The 19,022-nt window shown below is 40.7% G+C and overlaps 1 protein-coding gene across 2 annotated transcripts in view; it reads left to right on the top strand.

The window, feature by feature from the left end:
- LOC106652135 (macoilin-2-like) overlaps nucleotides 1-18,272 on the top strand; it is a 43,145-nt gene extending 24,873 nt beyond the window's left edge. Inside the window, exons 3-6 of one of the 2 annotated variants that reach the window (XM_014370931.2) lie at nucleotides 14,189-14,521; nucleotides 15,379-15,592; nucleotides 15,770-15,987; nucleotides 16,077-18,272. In XM_014370931.2, coding sequence (XP_014226417.1) covers nucleotides 14,189-14,521; nucleotides 15,379-15,592; nucleotides 15,770-15,987; nucleotides 16,077-16,268 — 957 coding nt within the window. In that variant the 3' untranslated portion in view covers nucleotides 16,269-18,272. Of the gene's footprint in view, nucleotides 1-14,188; nucleotides 14,522-15,378; nucleotides 15,612-15,696; nucleotides 15,988-16,076 lie in introns of both variants that reach the window. The other variant, XM_014370930.2, reaches the window with a different exon arrangement.
- Nucleotides 18,273-19,022: the final 750 nt, after the last annotated feature.

The following is a 19,022-nucleotide window of genomic DNA, read 5'->3' as shown; positions in this document are numbered from 1 at the left end:
ACAAAGCTTTTGCCTGTATCGACATCGATCGTCGCTCGCGCTGCGTTCAGCGGAGCTTCAATTTTTTTTCATTATCTCTCTCTCTCTCTCTCTCTCGCTTGCAATTATGACGACGACGCGAGCGCTGAGCTGTGTATACGCACCACACGTGTCTTTCGATGCATGAAACGTATACAGGTATATGCTCGGCTTTTTTGTTGTGTGTTATAGCCGATGCATCGGCCGCTATTCTTTTATGACGTTTCTCCGCTGAATTTTTTACGGCCCGTGAGCTGTTTGACGTCAATGCGCCAATGTACAGTATTTATACGCGCCGGATCTCTCTCCCTCTCTCCCTCCCAGCGTTACCGATCCATTGTCGCGCGCGACTCGTTATTTATTAAGTATATAAAAGTCCGAAGGATCGACGTGGACGATTGTTTATTGTAAACATTTGTTTCTCTCTTTCTCGCGATCTTTTTCACGCGTCTGACTCATTGCTCCGTGCAATCGATGTGAAAATCTGTTGGCGCGATCGAGGCAGTATATAATATATAAAATCGTGCGTGAGGCGCGGTGCAACACATACATAAAGAACCAATTCGAAGCTTTACGGCGCGCCGCGACTAATACATTATTAATTTCAATCACGCAGTGCACGCGCGCGCGCTAAGATCTAATTTTAAAATTTGTTCTACAACTGCGAGCCGAGAAATCGTGTTTTCGTTTCGTATAATATGTGTGCCGCCAGACGAACTACACATAATAACGCATTCTGTGCACAGCATCGCGCCGCTCGGAACAGATAGATGTATACGCGTATAGAGAAAGAGATAAGAGAAAAGTGAAATGAAAAAATCAGCTTGTAATTAAATGCGTTATTCGCTCCTTGTTATTCCGTGTACAACACAAAGCCTCGTGTGTTTTCTGATTTCGTTTTCCATAAAGTCACGTACGGCGTGAAAAGTTTTTCACTTTGACAATTGAATACTCATAATACAAGAATTAAGCTTGAGTTACGCTCCATTGTTTTTTTTTTTTTGAGTTAATTAATTCGAAAGAAAATTGTCTTTCACCAATCAAAAGATATTTGCAAATTTTCAATTAAAAAATGAATAAATCTATCAACGGTCGCTTTATCAATAATTACACATTACTTGAATGCATATCTATACTATCTACAGCTAATACATAATACACACTCCAGATCCTTTGTCGTGTAGCGCCAACTCTCTTCAACGAATATTCATCGACAACAATATTAAAGCTAATTAAGGCCGCGAATCGGTAGCGCTTGACGAGCTCGGGTTACTGCATTAACTATATCCTGTATATCACAGACGGATGATTCAGCATTGCCGCGCGCGTTCATTCTTCTTTTCTTTTTTGCATATATACGTCACGATCCACGAAAACGTGGATGTAATGAAAACCATATTCAAATTTTTTTTAAACTCCACGTTCGCGAGTTAACAAATATTCATTTACGACTATATTTTTGGGGATTTTGCGGTGCATATAGGATATATCGTGCACGATGATGACGATGATTTTGAATTTGACGAATTTCAACGATTCTCATATAGATTGAATCTTGATTAAAAGAAAAGTTTCACTTCAAAAGCGCTATGACATTTAAATTATATTTGATTCATTTCGTGATTTAAAATAGTTTGTCAAACGTTCGATTGACTTCCTAGTCGTACATCAAGAGCAGAGAAAACCTTCGCTCATCGTCGTGCACATGACCAATTGATTTGCAGCCGCGCACGACACACGCTGCAAGTCGACACTCGTGCAGGTCCGAATCCACCGCACACAAGACATAAAATACACAGAATAGCATGTTGCAAACGGTCGCGTTCAAGGAGGAACTCTACACCTCTCCGACTGTCGGGCTGTGTAAAACGATCGCTCGATGACGTGCCCGCGTGATATACAAAGTCTCGCACAGTACCGCGAGCCGATGTCAATTTTTTTCATCGTCGTATGTAACTCATTCCAAAAGACAGGTATACCTTGCACGACTTTGCGGATTGCCAGTTGCGTTTGAACTTTGTTCGTTCGCTGTTGATTCTCGGTAGTTTCGATTAACTTTTGACGGAAGAGCGAAAGAAAACGAAAAAGCGCGCGAAATAATTCGAGCGCCATTAGGTACGACAAACTTCCATTTAAAAGTTTTAGTGATGTTTTGAAGAAAAAAAAGTTTGCCGCGTCGCATCGTAGCACAGTGTCTGAAAACGATATTATTATATTATTACGTTTCGCTAGCGTGACGTATGTGCATCGTCGTGTGACTTTTGTTGTTTCTTCTGTTTATCTAATAAAATAATCCAGTAAGTTTTACTTTTTATTTCATTCGAAAGTTCCGATCCTTCAAGATTACATCCCACTTAACACCTCAATGTTGTCTGAAATATTAAGTATTTTACTTTTAACGTCGAAGTAATTTTCAGGAATGCACATCGATTGCAATTTCACAACATTCCTTGTTTAAATATATAATTTTGATGTATCGAGCAACATAAGTAAATTTCACATCTTTTATAAATTGGTCCGATATATGGGCCACACGAACATTTTTTTACCATACTACCGTACCTCAATCACTTCATCATTACATCAAAAGAAGGGCAGAAAAGTAAATCGGTTTACGCGCCCAGAATTCTCAACGTGAAATACCCATATTTCATGTTTATATTTCTGCCGCACGCATTGTGCGTACGCACGAGCTTGCAAGGGAAGAAATAAACGAGCTAAAATCTAGAGCACTCGAGTGTCTTCCTGATTGTCAAACCGGTCAGAAAGAGAGAGAGAGAGAGAGAGAGAGAAAGATCAGCTATGGCCATTAATAACTAACTGGATATAGCAGAAGACTGATAGCCATCTCAGCATGCAGTAGTAGTAGCAGCAGGAAAATGAAAAAAATTCCGGAGGATATCCCTTACGCAAGTGTGTGCGGCGCGGCCGTGTGCGACGATGACCTTTACTGTACCGCGATCGATATACAGTTATCGATTCGACGACGCCTGACGCAGTCCCTGCCCCGACGTTTTTTTCTCTCTCTCCGTTGATATGTATTACATTACGGATCTCATAATCCTCGTGAAAAGCGCGAATTCGCCCGATGAGCGAGTTGCGTGATCGTCGTCGCTTTACCGATATATTCCGTGCCATTCAACAATGATCGTCGACAAAAGTAAGCGAATCTTACAAGACGATAAGAGCTCGGGATGGGGCTTCTGCGCGCTTCGCTTTCCGCTCATAACGATAAAGCCTGTCTCGAGATATCTAATTGTTAGAATTTCTCTGGGAGTAGATTAGAAGAATAATGCGTGCGATCCATCGAATAAAGAGCGTTGCATTATGTCGATCAAAGCGAATAACTTCGGTTTCCATATCGACCTAAATCCGCTCACCGACGAAATATAATAACTTTATTTTCTACTCGTACGCGCGAGCTTTTTGTTTCAACGAGCGTCATAATCACGTGTGCTTACATCCAAGATGAACGGCCATTATTTTATCTTATAATACGATGACCTTGATACGAAGAAAAAGTAAAATCAAAGATTTGCGATACGGTCGAAACACTTTCCTACGAGAAAATCATTTTCACTCCCATCCAATGCAATCTGGGTACGCACGGCTGCACCAAAGCCATATTAAATCATAATGAAACACATAATACATACGGATACACACCCAATTTATTTTGCCATGATACCATGTCCGAAGGAATCTTGCGTCTCCAAGATCGAGGAGCGTGTCTCACACGTACCGATTCAACATCTTTGAGCAAACTTTTGCAAAAATTCTTTTCCATGCACGAAAGTACGAAAGGACAATATCATTTTTTATTTTTAATTTGTTGATTCTTTATAATTTGCATCATATTTTATTCAAAAGAAAGGTTGAACTTGTTTAACAAATACAAGCTTGTAGAGCTTGTAGATCTATTTATCAGTTTCCCATATTGCAAACTACACTGTATACTGCTCGTGACCATAAAACAAGGTTAACCCAGGAAATGAGCAATTTTTTAATAGACAGCTTCATTAACGTTGATACGATGAAATTTTGGACCTTTCTTGTTTACTTTCAAACAATCGGAATCGCCAAAATAACATTGCAATCGTCGATACACCATCGGAAATTTCAACATGATATACGCAATCGAGATTTTGAAAATGGATTTGCAAGCAGAATGGTATGCATTTTGCGAACGAAGTTAAACGTACTGTAATTGCATTATTTTCCAGAAATTTGTTCTCGGTAATTGTATACGTGAATCATATAAAGAAAAAAAATATATTATGATGTTTGGCAACTGGAGCGGCAGCGAAATATCATTTTTAAGTGACAGTTATTCTTCGTTACTTATTTTCGATATGACTGGATTTAATAATGTTCTATTTTCTGCTCGATATCAACGATTGAAAAATGTAGTTAAAATCAATAGGACAGTTTTGGAAAGGAAAATTTACCCGGTTAGTATCGTCATGATTGAAGAGACTCGGGATTTTAATTTTTTAACATTTATCGAAGCCTTTAGTGACTCTATTTTCTGGAACAGTCAAGCATCATTTTTAGTGGTAAATAAGAATCCTAAGACTTCCTGCCCTTTGGCATATTCAGTGTTGAATTTGGCTTGGAAATTTGAACTTTTAAACATTTTTTATTTGTGTGTGACTTCAAATTATAGTGATATTCTTTATACTTATAATCCGTTCTCCTCGATAGCTACAAATTTTTGGAAAATAAAAGCTGATTCTACGATTAATGCTAAGAATTTTACATTATTTTTTCGCAACATCACCGAACTATCGAGGAATAATGGTTAGTGATTGAAAATTTTGCAATCTTAATTCTATAAATTTTTCGAAGACTATGATTTCATTTTCTTCTTTAGTTATTAATCAGACTGAAATCTGTTACTTCAACAAATTGCTCGATCTGTCTGATTACACAGTATTAGTGGGCGCACAAGTTGTGAATCAGTCGAAATACTTATCGAGATCATCGCGTCCAAAGCTCTCTGAAATCGACGAAAATAATGCTGGGCTTTTAGGATTAGTAATAAAGAGCATCGGAGCAAATGAACACATGATATTGCACACTATAGGAAGCGCATTGGATTCCAATGAAATGGCCCACGGGCCACTTTTGGATCTTATCAATGGTAAAATGGACGTCATGGGGCCAGTGGTCGTCATTGCCGATTATTGGAAAATGCAAACGGACTTCGTAGTAGGTCTCTACTACCTCGCGATATCTCGCAAATTCAAAGTCGGTATCTTCAAGAAGTTCATCTCCGCGGTCAATCCGAGCCTTTTCGTCAACATAATTCTATCTTTCTTAATGTTCGTGCTGCTGGCAAAATTGGTCTTAAAACTATCCTGGAACTTCTCTTACTTCGAGTTCGTACGCATGTTTACGTCTTCGATGAGCCCGCGAGCCTTCAAAAGGGTGCGCTATTCATCCGAGAGGATACTCTTGTGCACCATCATTTTGCTAACATCTTACTCGAGTTCGTACTTCGTCAGTACATTCAGTGCTGTCAATACAGTCGATGATTTCACGTCCAGCATCGAGACTATAGAAAATATCAAAAATGACACGAGATTGAGAATTTTCGTTTATGAACCTTTGGTGCATCGAATTAGCCGTGTCATTGGAAGGGAAGTCATACCGTTCAAAGACATTTACGAGTGCATAAATAAACGTCTGCGCGACGATCGTACAATCTGTATCGGTGGAACGATATTACTTGCCTATCATCACGTGCACGAGTCTAATAGGCTTCACGTCTCCAAGCCACTGCTCAGTATACACGTTACCGGTTACTTCATAAGACCCGATTGGTTTTTGAAACCAAAGTTCAATTATATCTTACTGCGATTCTACGAGACTGGAATCACCAGAAAATTCAAAGACGTATCAATGGCGAATATTCGTCGGTACGAGCGCCGCAGGGAAAAATCAAAGCTAGGAGTAGCAGAAATGAATTTGGTACTTCCGGTGGTATTCGGAGGCTTCACACTTGCAATTATTGTATTTGTTTTAGAGAGATTAATGCGAATAAACGTATATGTATACATGTAGATTAAATTTATGTTTATTAAATTGACCAAATGTTTTGATTCTAAATTCTGTAGCTCATGTTTCCTCCCGCATACAATTTTTAAAATATATTAATGAAGGAATTTGGCGAAATGCTGACTTGTTCAAACTTATTGCATCAAACAAACGACGTTTAGTAATAATGTAACAAATAAATGTTGTTCTCCCTGCTGAAAAGATCAATATTATAATATATTTAAAAAAATTCCTTACATTTATTACCACATAACTCGGCATTTCAACGAATCTAATCGTTTTAATTTTGCTTCTGTTGCAGGTGAGTCTTGGGTGAAACACGATTTGCCATAGCGCACACATGCTACGCTTTGTGAGTAGACAAATTTTATGATTACGCGTACAGTGAAATTGAGGCGTGCGATATGTGCTCGTGCAACCGAGAGAGTCTCGTAAACAATTTTCATCGAGAATGAAGAAGGAAAAAAAATTTGACACGTGTGCTAAAGATCGAATTTCTAATCCAATCGAAGTATATCACTTTCACTGAAGGATTCCCAACGTCCAGTCGATAATACGCCACGCACGATATACATTTCGCACACGAGGCGCAACAATCAGAGCACAGCCCGATGCAAATTAGTACAGTTAGCGAGAATCGCTACTCGGGGGAACAGCTTTATACAGCGAGTGAGATACGAGACACCGAGACGCGGTATCCCTCTCGGCTCCAAGATGTAATGATCATCTCGCGCGCGGATATAGAATTTTTCAAGCGAAAAGCATTCGCAGCTCCTCTTGCGTAAGGATATGCGTGCGCGCGCGCACATTTTCTGATCTAAAAACCATCGTGTATATTAGTAAGAGGCAGTTGGAATTGTGGAGCTGGCGCGAGTATAGTGGTGTGCGCTGCCTTGCGTAACTAGGAATATAATGTACATATAGAAGTATCTATGTGCATATAATGCAGTCAATCGGTGTTGAATCATAAACGCGTAATTTTAGTTTCAGCGAACTCGACCGACGGCTATGTATGTGTGTGCGAATATATATAATATCAGCCATGCAGCCGCAAGAATTTTCTCGCTAATCGCGAGCGCTGCTGGTTCTCCTTTTTTTCCTCTCTCGCTCTCGGCCACTGCCTCTAATTTGCCGGCACAGGCGCGCGCTAAGAAGAAAGTAAGAAAAAATAGTCTAACGCGTGAAAAAACACGAGACGCTCGCCTATACACGTACCTGCATCGTACTCTCGTTGTTATGCCTCGGCTTAATTTTGATTCCGCACGATCGTTAGTGATATACCTACGTACATGACGTAGGTCGTAGCACTACATAGGCAGCGAGCCTACGTGTCTAATGATTTCTCGCTTACGTAAGGCCTCGGCTCTGTCTATACACGTGGGCTGCACCTGGCAAAAATGCAAGATTCGCACACGACCTTTCACCGCGCGATCATCGAGCCGAAAGCGTCGAATCGAAGAATCTGTTAACGAAGCTAGATCGACTGCCAGATTCGTGATTAATTAGAAAAGCTATACAGTGTACGATAAACTTGAACGCACACGTGCGTACTTATAGACTATAATAGCCGTCGGTAATTTACGATTATTTTACGCCTGAGGCATATACAGGTGACGACGTATCATTACAAGTGATCCTTTTTGTTATGCTCGATCACGTAATATACGACGATGGAAAAAATTTTCCAGTACATTTAAACGAAAATGTGGTTGTGGGATACATAAAAAAGCAAGAGTGCGGATCGTTTCGAAACGACTTATTCTGCTCCAAAAACTTCGTCCTAGTGAGGTCTCGAAATTGCGCTTCGTTTCGATCAGTTTTTTTTTTTTCTATCGTCGCGGTCCAGTCCCGCAAACTGCTCTGCGCAGCCATGTATTACAGTGCTAAGCGTGGCAATTGCAACATCTTCGACGTCGATAAATTCGTCTCGATACATTTTTTCTATGCTCGGTACATAAACTCTCTCTCCAGCTTAAAATTCGTCTGCAAAGTTTCGCCGTTGTATTATACGCACGAGCCGCCGGAGGTTTGTAAACTTTGAGAACCAAAAAGCCGCCGTGCACGAGTTTTGTAATTATTTTCGATTAGCCAGAAGAAAACTTGGGGGTAGTTTTCGCGGCGCAATTTGAAATTCACTCCAGTTTCGCGTGCGTTATCGATGCACTGGCACATACGTCAGCGGTTGCCACCGCTTCGGGTTCGGAAGTTCAGTTTGATGGATTCGGGTCAAGGGTGTGGTAATCTGGAAAGTCGAATCTACGTGCACGCCGACGACCTTTTTCGATATTAATGACTTTCGATTACGCTCCATTCGACTCCTGTAACTTTTGATGAGCCATTCTTTTTATAATGAAGTATCGACAAAGCCGTCTGCTTTGATTACCGTGAAATTGCACTCTAATTTTTATCTTTTTTTTTTGTTCGTGCAACGATCGATACGAATCCTAGGCTGTTTGAGAAAAAGCTTTTCAAAAATTCAACTCGAATTCATACTTTTTCAAAGATATCGATGGAAGATAAAAGCCGTTTAGTTTCCTAGCCAACCATTTTTTTGGCATTGATACTTCAATTGTAATTTTCAACGTCATTGATATGAAAAATTTCATCATTTTTTGTAACCCTACGATCAAGCGAGACTAAATTGGCGTTAAAACGTTTCTTCAAACACAGTTACTCGCTACAGTATCTGCATCTTGTGAAGGTGTAAAAAATATTCGGCAAACAATCTTGTGGTTTACTTTCGACCGTTTCAAGTAATAAAAGAAAAAATTAGAGCCTTTTTTTTCGCGTCTATTGACTTTGAAACAAGGTCGCACAGTGTGTTGGAAACGCGCCGCGTGCAGCGCATCGACCGTCGAGACGTGATTTGATCTATATTAGCATTTGCTGTTCAGACACCATTACCAGAAAACTCCGAGCATGCAAAAAATACTTGGCTCGATTGCGAATGTATCTGCTAGCAACAATTTTTTTCTCTCTTCAACTCGACTATTGTTTGCTACTGTAGAGGAAGCTCTGCGATAGGCTTGAAAGTGAGTTTCAGAACCAGACGCATAAGAAAATTGAGCTGACACATTTGGAAATTAGAGCAAATTCCAGACAACAATAATTTTCAACATAACTTTTAATTTACCAGCTGCTCTATGTTGATTGTTGGAATATTTGTTTACACAATGTAGAGAAAGTAAAGAAAAATCTATAAAATTGTACATAGAACGTATAACATGTTAAGAAGGAAGCTACTTGAAAATGAATTGGCAGCGAGTTGAAAATACGTGAGCGCGTGCGAGTATATTGTCAAAAGCTCCTTGTTTATACAAAACATATATATCTCGTGACCTGCGTGGGTTCGACTTTCTTATCATCTTTCTTGACTTATGATGCGAATTTCTTTTGAAATTACGTGCCCCTTTTGTCGCGCCCGCCTGCGCTTTTAAAACGTGTTTCAATTTCGACACGCGAAAACGAGTTTATACCGAATGAGGATTTGCATGCGCGATATATATCCGCAAGCAAAGTACACATAAAATCTCTTAAAAAATGAGCATGCGAGGCTTTAACGATATGCAGTCGCGAGTCAACGAAGCGCATTCAATTATTTCGACGGTAAAAATAAAAGGATCAATTTCGAGTCACGGAACATTAATTTCATATAATGTACATATACACACATACACACACACACACAGACGGCGATACGCAATATGGCAAATCCTTCCTCAAGGATGTGTGTAGCCTCATTGTTTCCTGAATATGCATATTGCGATACGAAGAAAGAGGCCCCCCTCTCAAAATTTCACTCCGTGTGCCTGTGAATTTATGGACTCTCTCGCATTATCATTCGGATCACTGATGTCCGTTTGAAAGGAAAAAATAAGAATTAATTTCAATGAATCTGTATACGATACGACCAGAAGCAATGCATAAAGCAATTAAAATATTATATAAATACGCACGTGGATGTAAACGTCTTCCTGCCACTCGCGATCGAAGCGATTCCACTTATTCGCCGAAAAAACCATATCGAGAGTAATTATCCGCACCTAAAGAAAAAAAAGGAATCGTATATAATAATAATAATTTTTTTTGCTCGCCCACGGAACCGTTAAAATTCTTATACGCTTGCTTTTTATCGCGGATTGTGTCAAAGTAGACCGAGAACAGATAGACCGATTTTTTGCCGATTCCGCACATTTCTCACGGAATGTTGCTTAGATGTGTATGTGTGTAGTGTAGTGCAGTGTGTACGCGCGAATAAAAGATCGCGCGCCGGGGAAACAACCCGAGCGAGCCATTCTACTTATCCAGTTGCCTTTTTTTGTTTTACAGTTTGTTCAGTACAATTAAGGAATTTCTGGTATCTATAGATATAAATTGCCGCGCGGATTATGTATTACGCTACATACCTTAACACTGGAATCGGAAGTGTAATGAAGACAGACATTTATTTACGCGCTTGGAAAGTGTGCACGACACTATACTATTACAACGACGACGACGAAGTTGGCGTACGGGTGATTTGCCACTATTTTCTTATTCATCAACACCTCTCCCTACGAGGAAATCAATTACAGTCGCGCGCGCGTGTATGAGAGCTATTCCAGAAAAATAAAGAAAAAGAAAAAAAAAAATTACTCAAAGGCAACAACCTCGTCTCTCTCGGTTATTACGTATACTCGTCCCGAGTCCCGAAGCTCGTTGTACACGCGGCACGTAGCAGCAACAACAACTACACACAATACAAAAGATCATCATTCCCCGGCTCAGTGGAGCGTCTCGCGTTCTCTGCATACATATATATATCTGCAACGGCGCACGTTATACTTAGACATTCCTATAGGGTTGCGTTAGCTTCGAGAAATAACCGGCAATTAAAAGGTTCGTGTAGCTCTATATACACACGTATGGCTGCGCGTGCAACTTAACAGCCCTTTGGCGCGAGTCCCTTATATTTTACTATTTTAATGCCGCGCGCGCGCGCTAGACCAGCTACGCGCATACATAATGCATGTGTACAATATTAAGATGAACGCGAGCGAGCGAGCGAACGTAGCCATTGAAAAAGCTACCCATTATTTCATCCGCCGCGTCCCAAGTTTCATTTTTCAGTACTTAAGTTGTTAAAAGTGTTAAAAGTCCGTCGTTAATTGCTAAAACGGTATATGCAATTTTGAGCGCGCGTCCGCGTGCCGCGGCTCCGAGACGCATTGTTCGCGCCGCGATCTATGGGCAAGAATATTATTGCCTCATGCACAATTTTACGCAATATATATATATGCCCGGCGCTCGACGTTTGGAATTATGATCAATGCTCGCTCGCGCCTCTCTCGAGAGTAAGTATGTATACGCGAGCACGAGCTGTTGCACCTCGAAACGTTTTTACTTTTCTTCGTTGCGTCGCGGCTATATGGTTTTTCCTTTCGAATTTTTGCGTTATAGCTGCAAGTATGGCCGATTCGTGCAAATATGATAAGCTCGCGCGTGGCAAGTATTTTTGAAGTAATTACAACCATCAATCCGTTTAATCAACTCTCTTTCTTTCTCTCTTCTTTACTTTATCCTGGCAAGTATTTAATTTGTGAGCCGCACAATTAGAAGTGGGGCATTACGTGCATCCCACTTGACTTCCTGCGCACAACAAATGCTGCATACGTACTATAGCGCCGACGTCGTAAATATCGTAATAACTCCCTTTACCGGAGAGAAGTGAAAAATGATCGTCTACACACGCGGCTCGTTTTCGCGTGCAAATTTATTAATACCAACGAACGAAAGTTTACGCACTCGCGCTTATACAGCTTGAAGATGCGAGTAATATAAAGTAATATTTACTCGGGATTATCAACTGCTCTTTAACATGGAAGAGGTGTGTGCACTTCAGGAATAATCTTAACGAAGGATAATGAAAAAAAAAGGTAAGAAGTAACGAAGGCGCGAAACTTGATGAGAATTCCGTGCTCCGTATGAAAGGCCGCCGCGGCTACGGAGGCTATTATAAATGTATCATTACAATTTTATTCGTTCGGTGTGTATATTAAGCGTCGTTGCTTTGCCTCTGCAGAGCAAGAGAGCTGCGCGCCATGAAATCGTTAATTAACATCGCTTTACGGTGTGGTCGTGCTGCAGCGCGCGATCTATATATATATTGTTACATTTAAAACCGCAAGCTCGGAGCGTACACGGAGGTGTGTGTGAGTGTGTACTTAATATGAATCGATCGAAAAATATAAGAGAGAATTGTATACGTTTCGGTTACGTACGCGTGTGTATGTATAAATTATCGATTAGAATCGCCGAGTTAAAGAGCAACTGGGAAAAAAAGAGAGAGAAAGAAAAGCAAAGAATGAAAAGTTCGACGCACCGTCCGTGCAAGTCGTTGACGTTCCAAAGCTCGTTAGGTCCGCGTCTATAAGGTTCGATTTGCACACACATGCACACAGCTGTATATATATGCGTTTGTAACGCACGTGTGCGTGTGCACATGCACAGAAGCAGCAGCAGTAGCAGCGGACCGACGTTAATCCCAACGACACGCGTCGATAGCTATTACGCTGCGTAATCTGCTTAATTTAATTATGACTCTTTGTGTCTATGTGTGCGCGAGTGTGTACGCAAGTGCACCACACGCGATTGCCGGGAGAGAATCGAGACCATTGTCATCGCGTACAAATGCCTAATTAAAATCAGAAAAACTGCCGCGAACGTTGAAATTTTACAATATGACCGATCGATAAAAGCGAAAGTATAATACATTTTCGCAACCGCACAACATTAGAAAGTTCTGTCCCTTTCATGCGCGAGCTTCGCGGCTGTTGTGCGCGAGGAAAAAAAAGTCGAGGCGCGTCGAAATATAATAATTCATCTCGCGCGTCGATTAATTTTCGTCAAGAGCCCGAATCGCAGACAGAACGTTGTACAGTGCCTCGAGTGTTTGGTTGAGTTTTCCACGGCGCTGCGCGCGAGACTAGGATAAATTGTACGGACATTTTTTCTACGCCTACTGGGTGCCAATTTGCTCTCTCTCTCTCTCTCTCTCTCGTGCGCGCGAGATAAAACCGATTCGTCTTAAAGAGGACAAAATCGAATCGCTCGCAGTCGAACCGCCGCGGATATCGCAAGAAATACACATTGTATATCCGAGTGCAAGAAGCCCAGTAGCGCGTGCATTTATCGAGTCATTCAGGATATATATAATCCAAGTGTAACTAATAAGATATCGGCAGCAAAAAAAAAAAAAGAAGAAAAATGAAAGAACTGGGGGACAAAAAAATCTGCCAAGTGCTCGGTGTCCGCTGCAACTGGTTCGTGTCCTCGATCGCGTTGTATCAATTCGAGAGAGTGACCGATTTCTAAGAGCGATATATAAATCGTTTTTACCAACAATAATGATATCGACACTGTATAAGAGCTGTTCCGACAAATTAGACCTACACACTGAGCAAAACAAAAAAAGAGATATGATATTGTGTTTCTCGAAGCGGTGTACACGCGTATCGATTTAAAGTTTCGCGACGACGCATCAACACCTCGTCAAGTAGCCTACAGTACGTAACGTATTACATCGCACAGGGAGATCAAAAAGCACATTACGCTCTGGTAATTACGATAATGTATTCGACGGTATAGCTCGAGATAGCCAGATGAATGGCTCCTTTGTATCCTTATTAAGAAAAGTAGCACCCGACGATCGGCCGCGCGGCCGCCAATCACACCGAAGTGCCCGGCTGTATCACACACACGCGCACAAATGAACAGCAGCCATGTGTATACGAGCATTAGTGTCAGAGATCGAGAGCGCAATGCACTTACGGTCGCGCCCACACGCCTGCCGCATTAAATTTCCGAGGAGCTGCTGCTGCTGCCTCTGTGGCGCGCCCCGCTGCCTTCTATATATATGCGACGACGATATACCTATAAGTCACGAGGGCTTCCGTGCTGTATAATTTCATGCATATAGGAACATTTTTTCGCACTATGGACGAAGCTCGCAGTCGTTGATTGCGATCGCCAAACGAGTTACGCTGTATCGTTTATAAATGCCGACACGATCGATTACATCGATCCCTCCTCGAATCCGTCGATTTGACTCGTTTTGCTTCTTACTCAACAGGCGGAAAGAGACAGACTGGAGGAGACGCGGGAGCAGCTCGAGCGCCGGCTCGAGGGCTGCGAGGCCGAGCTCAAAGACAAGGAGGAGGAGCTGTTCTCGCAGCTGGAGCGCAGCCTGAGACTCGAGGACGAGGCGGAGCGCGCCCGGGCGGAGCGCGAGGCCTGCCAGGCCAGACGAGAGCGGCTGGAGCGCGAGCAGGCGGCGACGCTGCGACAGCTGCAGCTGCAGGCCGCCGAGAACGAGATCACCCGGAGATCGCTGGAACGAGCTCGCCAGGAGGTCATCAAGCAGGCCACGGCCATCAGGCTCGAGAAGGACGCTCTCGAACAAGAGGTATTCGAATTCACTCATTTTTTTTTTTTTTTTACATAACTATACTCTTCGGTAGCCTGTACACGAGCGTTTGTATCGGTATTATACCTTTGATACGAGCCGTCCATTTATAAATAAATATCAATTGATCCACGTGTATGCCACGCCGAGCCGCGTAATAAGACGCGTGCATGCATTAAGCTCGAGTCGTTCGCCGCGTTATCTCGCGCCGATTGATGCTAAAACTCGCGTGACGGGATTCGCTTCGGTTCGTATTATAGCGGCGTTGATATGCTAGACCTGAATCGGCGAGCCACTGGAGAACGATGCCAATTAGAGATTACGCACTGTTCCTCCTCTTTTTTTTTTACATCTTCAATTTCTGCACTAATAATGCGAGAGACCTGCCGCGCGACCATAACTAAATACTCGTTTTTGATGAGCGCTTCGACGGAAGCAAGCCTAAGTACAAGACGATCATACGCGTGAGTAATTTTTTTGCACTGAATTTTGCAAGATTAATATTAAATTGACAGCAATGAAGAATTAGATTATTTCGCGATGAATGAACTAAGATGGCTTTGAAGAAATTTACCTCCTACGTAGAAATCTTGAGAAAATATAAAAATAAGTCAATATCTCGTGCCCTTGTCTCGTATTTCAATTGCAAATCGTAACAATTTTTCAAAGCATCGAGGACGCCTCGAACGTATTACCAAATAGAACACAATATTATTATTCAGAACGGACGATATAATATCGTGCCGCAACTTAAACTTTACGTAATCCTCGCCGCGCGCACAGCTCGTAAAAATCCGTTTCAAACGTGGCTCGAAACAGTAATAATGCATCTGCGTTGTCTTTTTTTTTCAACACAGAACGAGGCGCTGAAGAACAAACTGCGCGCCGAGCAGGACGAGCTCGGGGCCGAGCGCCGTCGCAACGAGGAGGGCGTAGCCGCGCTGGCCCACGAGGCCAACTCGCTGAGGCACGCGGCGCGACACCTGCGAGCCGCGGCGCTGCACGCGACCAATTGCCGGCGAAGACGCAGGTGCTCCGTGTGCGCCTACGCGCGCCGCACCTTCCAGGACGTCGACGACTTTCGCGAGGAGTAAGTTTTTTTTCCCCGTTCCTCCTTTCGTCTGTTCTGTCGGGTCGAATGAAAGGATGAGATTGATTCTTGGCTTCTTTTGCAGCGGCAAGCTGTTCAAATGCCTGCAAGCTCCGCTTCAAGATCTGCGCACGTGGCTGCGTCCGAGCTCGCCGTCCTCGACGATCGGCATCGTCGGCGCCGCCAGTCCCGCGTCCTCGGACGCTCTGCGCACGAGTTCGCCCCTGGATCGCGGCATGAGCTTCATCGACGACGAGGCTACCAGTATTTCCGACGACGAGGTCTACTCCAACGAGGTGGTCAACAACGAGGCGTCGTTGTCGTCCACCGTGTCCAGCGCCCCGCCGGCCGTTCGAGCCTTCTCATCAGATTCTGGGTAAGCGTAACAAACTCTTTCACAAATCCATATATCTTTCCTTGCTCCAGCTTGGGGGCTGACGATTATTAATTTGTCTCTTATCGCAGATTCTCATCGGAGACGGGCGATCGGCGATCTCGCTCTTACGAGTGCGGCGGCAGCAGTCGCAAAATCAGCGAGTCGTCGGTCAGCGAGGCCGGCGACGTGGCCGCCACCGCCAACGGCGCACTGGCGAGGCCCGGCAGCAACTTCACGCGCTCCCGGTGGACGTCGTCGTTTCGCAAGCTCCTGGGTCGTAAATCAAAAGCGCCTAAGCAGTCGCACGAGACTGACGAGGCTTGAATCTTCTTCTTCTTCTTCGTTCTTGTTCGTGAATTTTCGTTTATTTGGTACGAGGTTGACGTATTTTCAGATGACTCGTATAAAGAGATTCGTGTAAATTATTTTTAACAATCGAGAGGCAGTCGACGCGAGTTGTGTCTCGTTTATTTTGTTACTTTGCAGCGTTTCGCGTCTCCCTTAGATTTATTGTTGCCTCGACAAAATCGTTCAAAGTTTACTTAAATTATTAGCGGTGTATCGTGCATAAGTATGTCAATCATTGTTTTTTTTTTCGTCATTTATCCAACTGCTAAAATACTGATTTTTTATTAATTTAGAAAAATTCTTCCAAGCTTTTATTCTTAGAGACCGTGTTTGCTTACTTTTATATTTTCAAAGATGCTTTGAAAAGGGCAAAGCTGCACATTCAGTATTCATTATTTTAGTAAAGAGTAAATATTCAATTACATTTGTCAAAAACATTATCGAGACTGATTTTATTGTTACTTGATGCCACCGGTTAAACTATCCTAAACATCGATTTACCCAAAAATTTAAAAACCAAGGGTGAAGATTATTATATGATAATTTGTAAATAATGCCTATGTAATTCAATATTTAATCGAATTTTAGAGCTTAGAATAATGTTTATATTTGTACCTCGTACCAAGTTACTCTTCTAATCAATGATGACATCTTAGAAGTTTAAAACAAATTCATTCTGAAAAATTGTTACTCTTCGTTTATCTGAATTGATATAAGTATCAACTTGATTTTTGATTTAATTCAATTTCGTAAAGTAAAAGAAACTTTCAATTTTTTGGTTTGAAACAACTGTGATAACAAAAGAGATTGTTGTGCCGAAGAAAAAATAATCAACAGGACACGTGAATGAGTCCTTCATGTGATGACAATTGCAATGTTTCCTATTGTAATTGTTTATTTGATTTCTAAAGGAATGGGATGTCCATATGACATGCCGCATTCATTTTGAAAGAAAAATGCCAAACAAAATATTCGTCCGATGTGTGAGTAAATGAGCATGGGTTCCAAAAATGTATTATGATCAAACTTATTATTTTTGTATATTTTCTTATTATTTTTCCACGGCATTTCTTTTGCTACTGTTGCTCAATAAACTTCGCAGAGTCATGATTTTTCTTGTAACATGACCATTTGTATTATAGATTTTTCTGCTATTAACTTAATTATAGATAAAACTGCCAGATTAGAAAAAAAAATTTAAAGAACACTTCAAAAAGTTCTATTATCTAAGATCATCACAAGAATCACTTGTAATATTAGAGTTATAAATTCAGTAAGAAAAAATGATTTGGAACAAAATTATATTGAATGTCTTTTGGTAGATTGTAAGAAGACTGTTGAATTCAAACTTGTTATAGTACTTAATTACATTATGACTTTAAGTACGTGTTTATATGTAAATGTTTATTTAAATGTACTATGTATATTGTTATAAAAAATTCGTTTTGTGTTCTTGAAATTATCCTGAAAAAATCTAATCAGCATCTTATGCAAAATTTGCTTAATTTGTTAGTATGTGAAAAAGATGTATTCGTTATGAAATTGTACATGAGCTTTTCCAGCTACTTGGAATGTAGCTCCTTGATTCCAATTTATGTAGAATTTTATAATCAGAGTGAATCTGTATTAATGAAACGTACATGCCTTGAACAGCAAAGATTCTCATTTTTTATTAAACGTCAGTTTCTGATTCGTGCCTTAGTGTTGTCACTCATAAAAGTATGAATTTAAGTAAAAACATCTTTAAAATGATATCAATTACTCTTACGAATTAGTATAAGTATCAATGATGTAAAGATGCTTTTCTTGTCAATACAGTTAAGAATTTGTGTATGAATTGAATTTTATAAATGTTACCGATTGAGTTGTTTACACAATCTATGCATCTTCAAATCTGTATAAATAATGAATTGTTTATATAAAATGAAATAGAAGTATTTCAGAACGCTACTTCAGTAACCTAATTAATATTTGAATCTATTTGTGTTGGTAATTTAGCAATTTGTACATCATGCTTCAAATTTGAGCCTTCGTTGAAATAATGAACTATAAACTAAAAACTTGAGTCAAGATGTAAAAACTTTGTTAAAGTATCATAATCTTGTTTGATTGATTCTTTGCTGTTTATGCCAGAGTATAAGTTCAAACGAATGATCGAAACGACTTTTTGAATAGAATGCACAAGAGATTGAAGAATGATATAAGCTCATAGAGAATATTTACTCACTTGTGAGAAAATAAATTTTGTAGATTAAATATTAATGTAACTTTTTAATAGATTGAATGTTGAAAGAAAAATTTTCAAAGCTTTATGATATTCCTCAATTGAAACTAATATTTTTGGGAATCCACGAAGTATATGTAAGTGATTTAAATGTAAGGATAATTGTAACAATGACATTTCATTTTTAAAGTAACAGTTCATCTTTTTTTATTTTTAAAATCATTCATCACGAGAATATAAGCTCTATTTCTTATTGTGACATATTTTTTATGTGTGAATGAAAAAAGAGACCGAAATGTTTATGAATAAACTTGTGTCCGCGAATTAAGGAACAATAATGGAAAAACAAGCCACATCTCTACCTCCTCGTTCTAGAACGAGGACGATAAAGAGGATAGTTGCTGATATTGTTTTGTATTCAATGAATTTTACAAAAATTGATGATTCAAGCTAAAGAATGTAG

This window comes from Trichogramma pretiosum, unplaced genomic scaffold (genome assembly GCF_000599845.2).
Source record: "Trichogramma pretiosum strain Unisexual culture from Peru unplaced genomic scaffold, Tpre_2.0 scaffold13, whole genome shotgun sequence".
NCBI lineage: Eukaryota > Metazoa > Arthropoda > Insecta > Hymenoptera > Trichogrammatidae > Trichogramma > Trichogramma pretiosum.
This window is presented reverse-complemented; position numbering and strand designations above follow the sequence as displayed.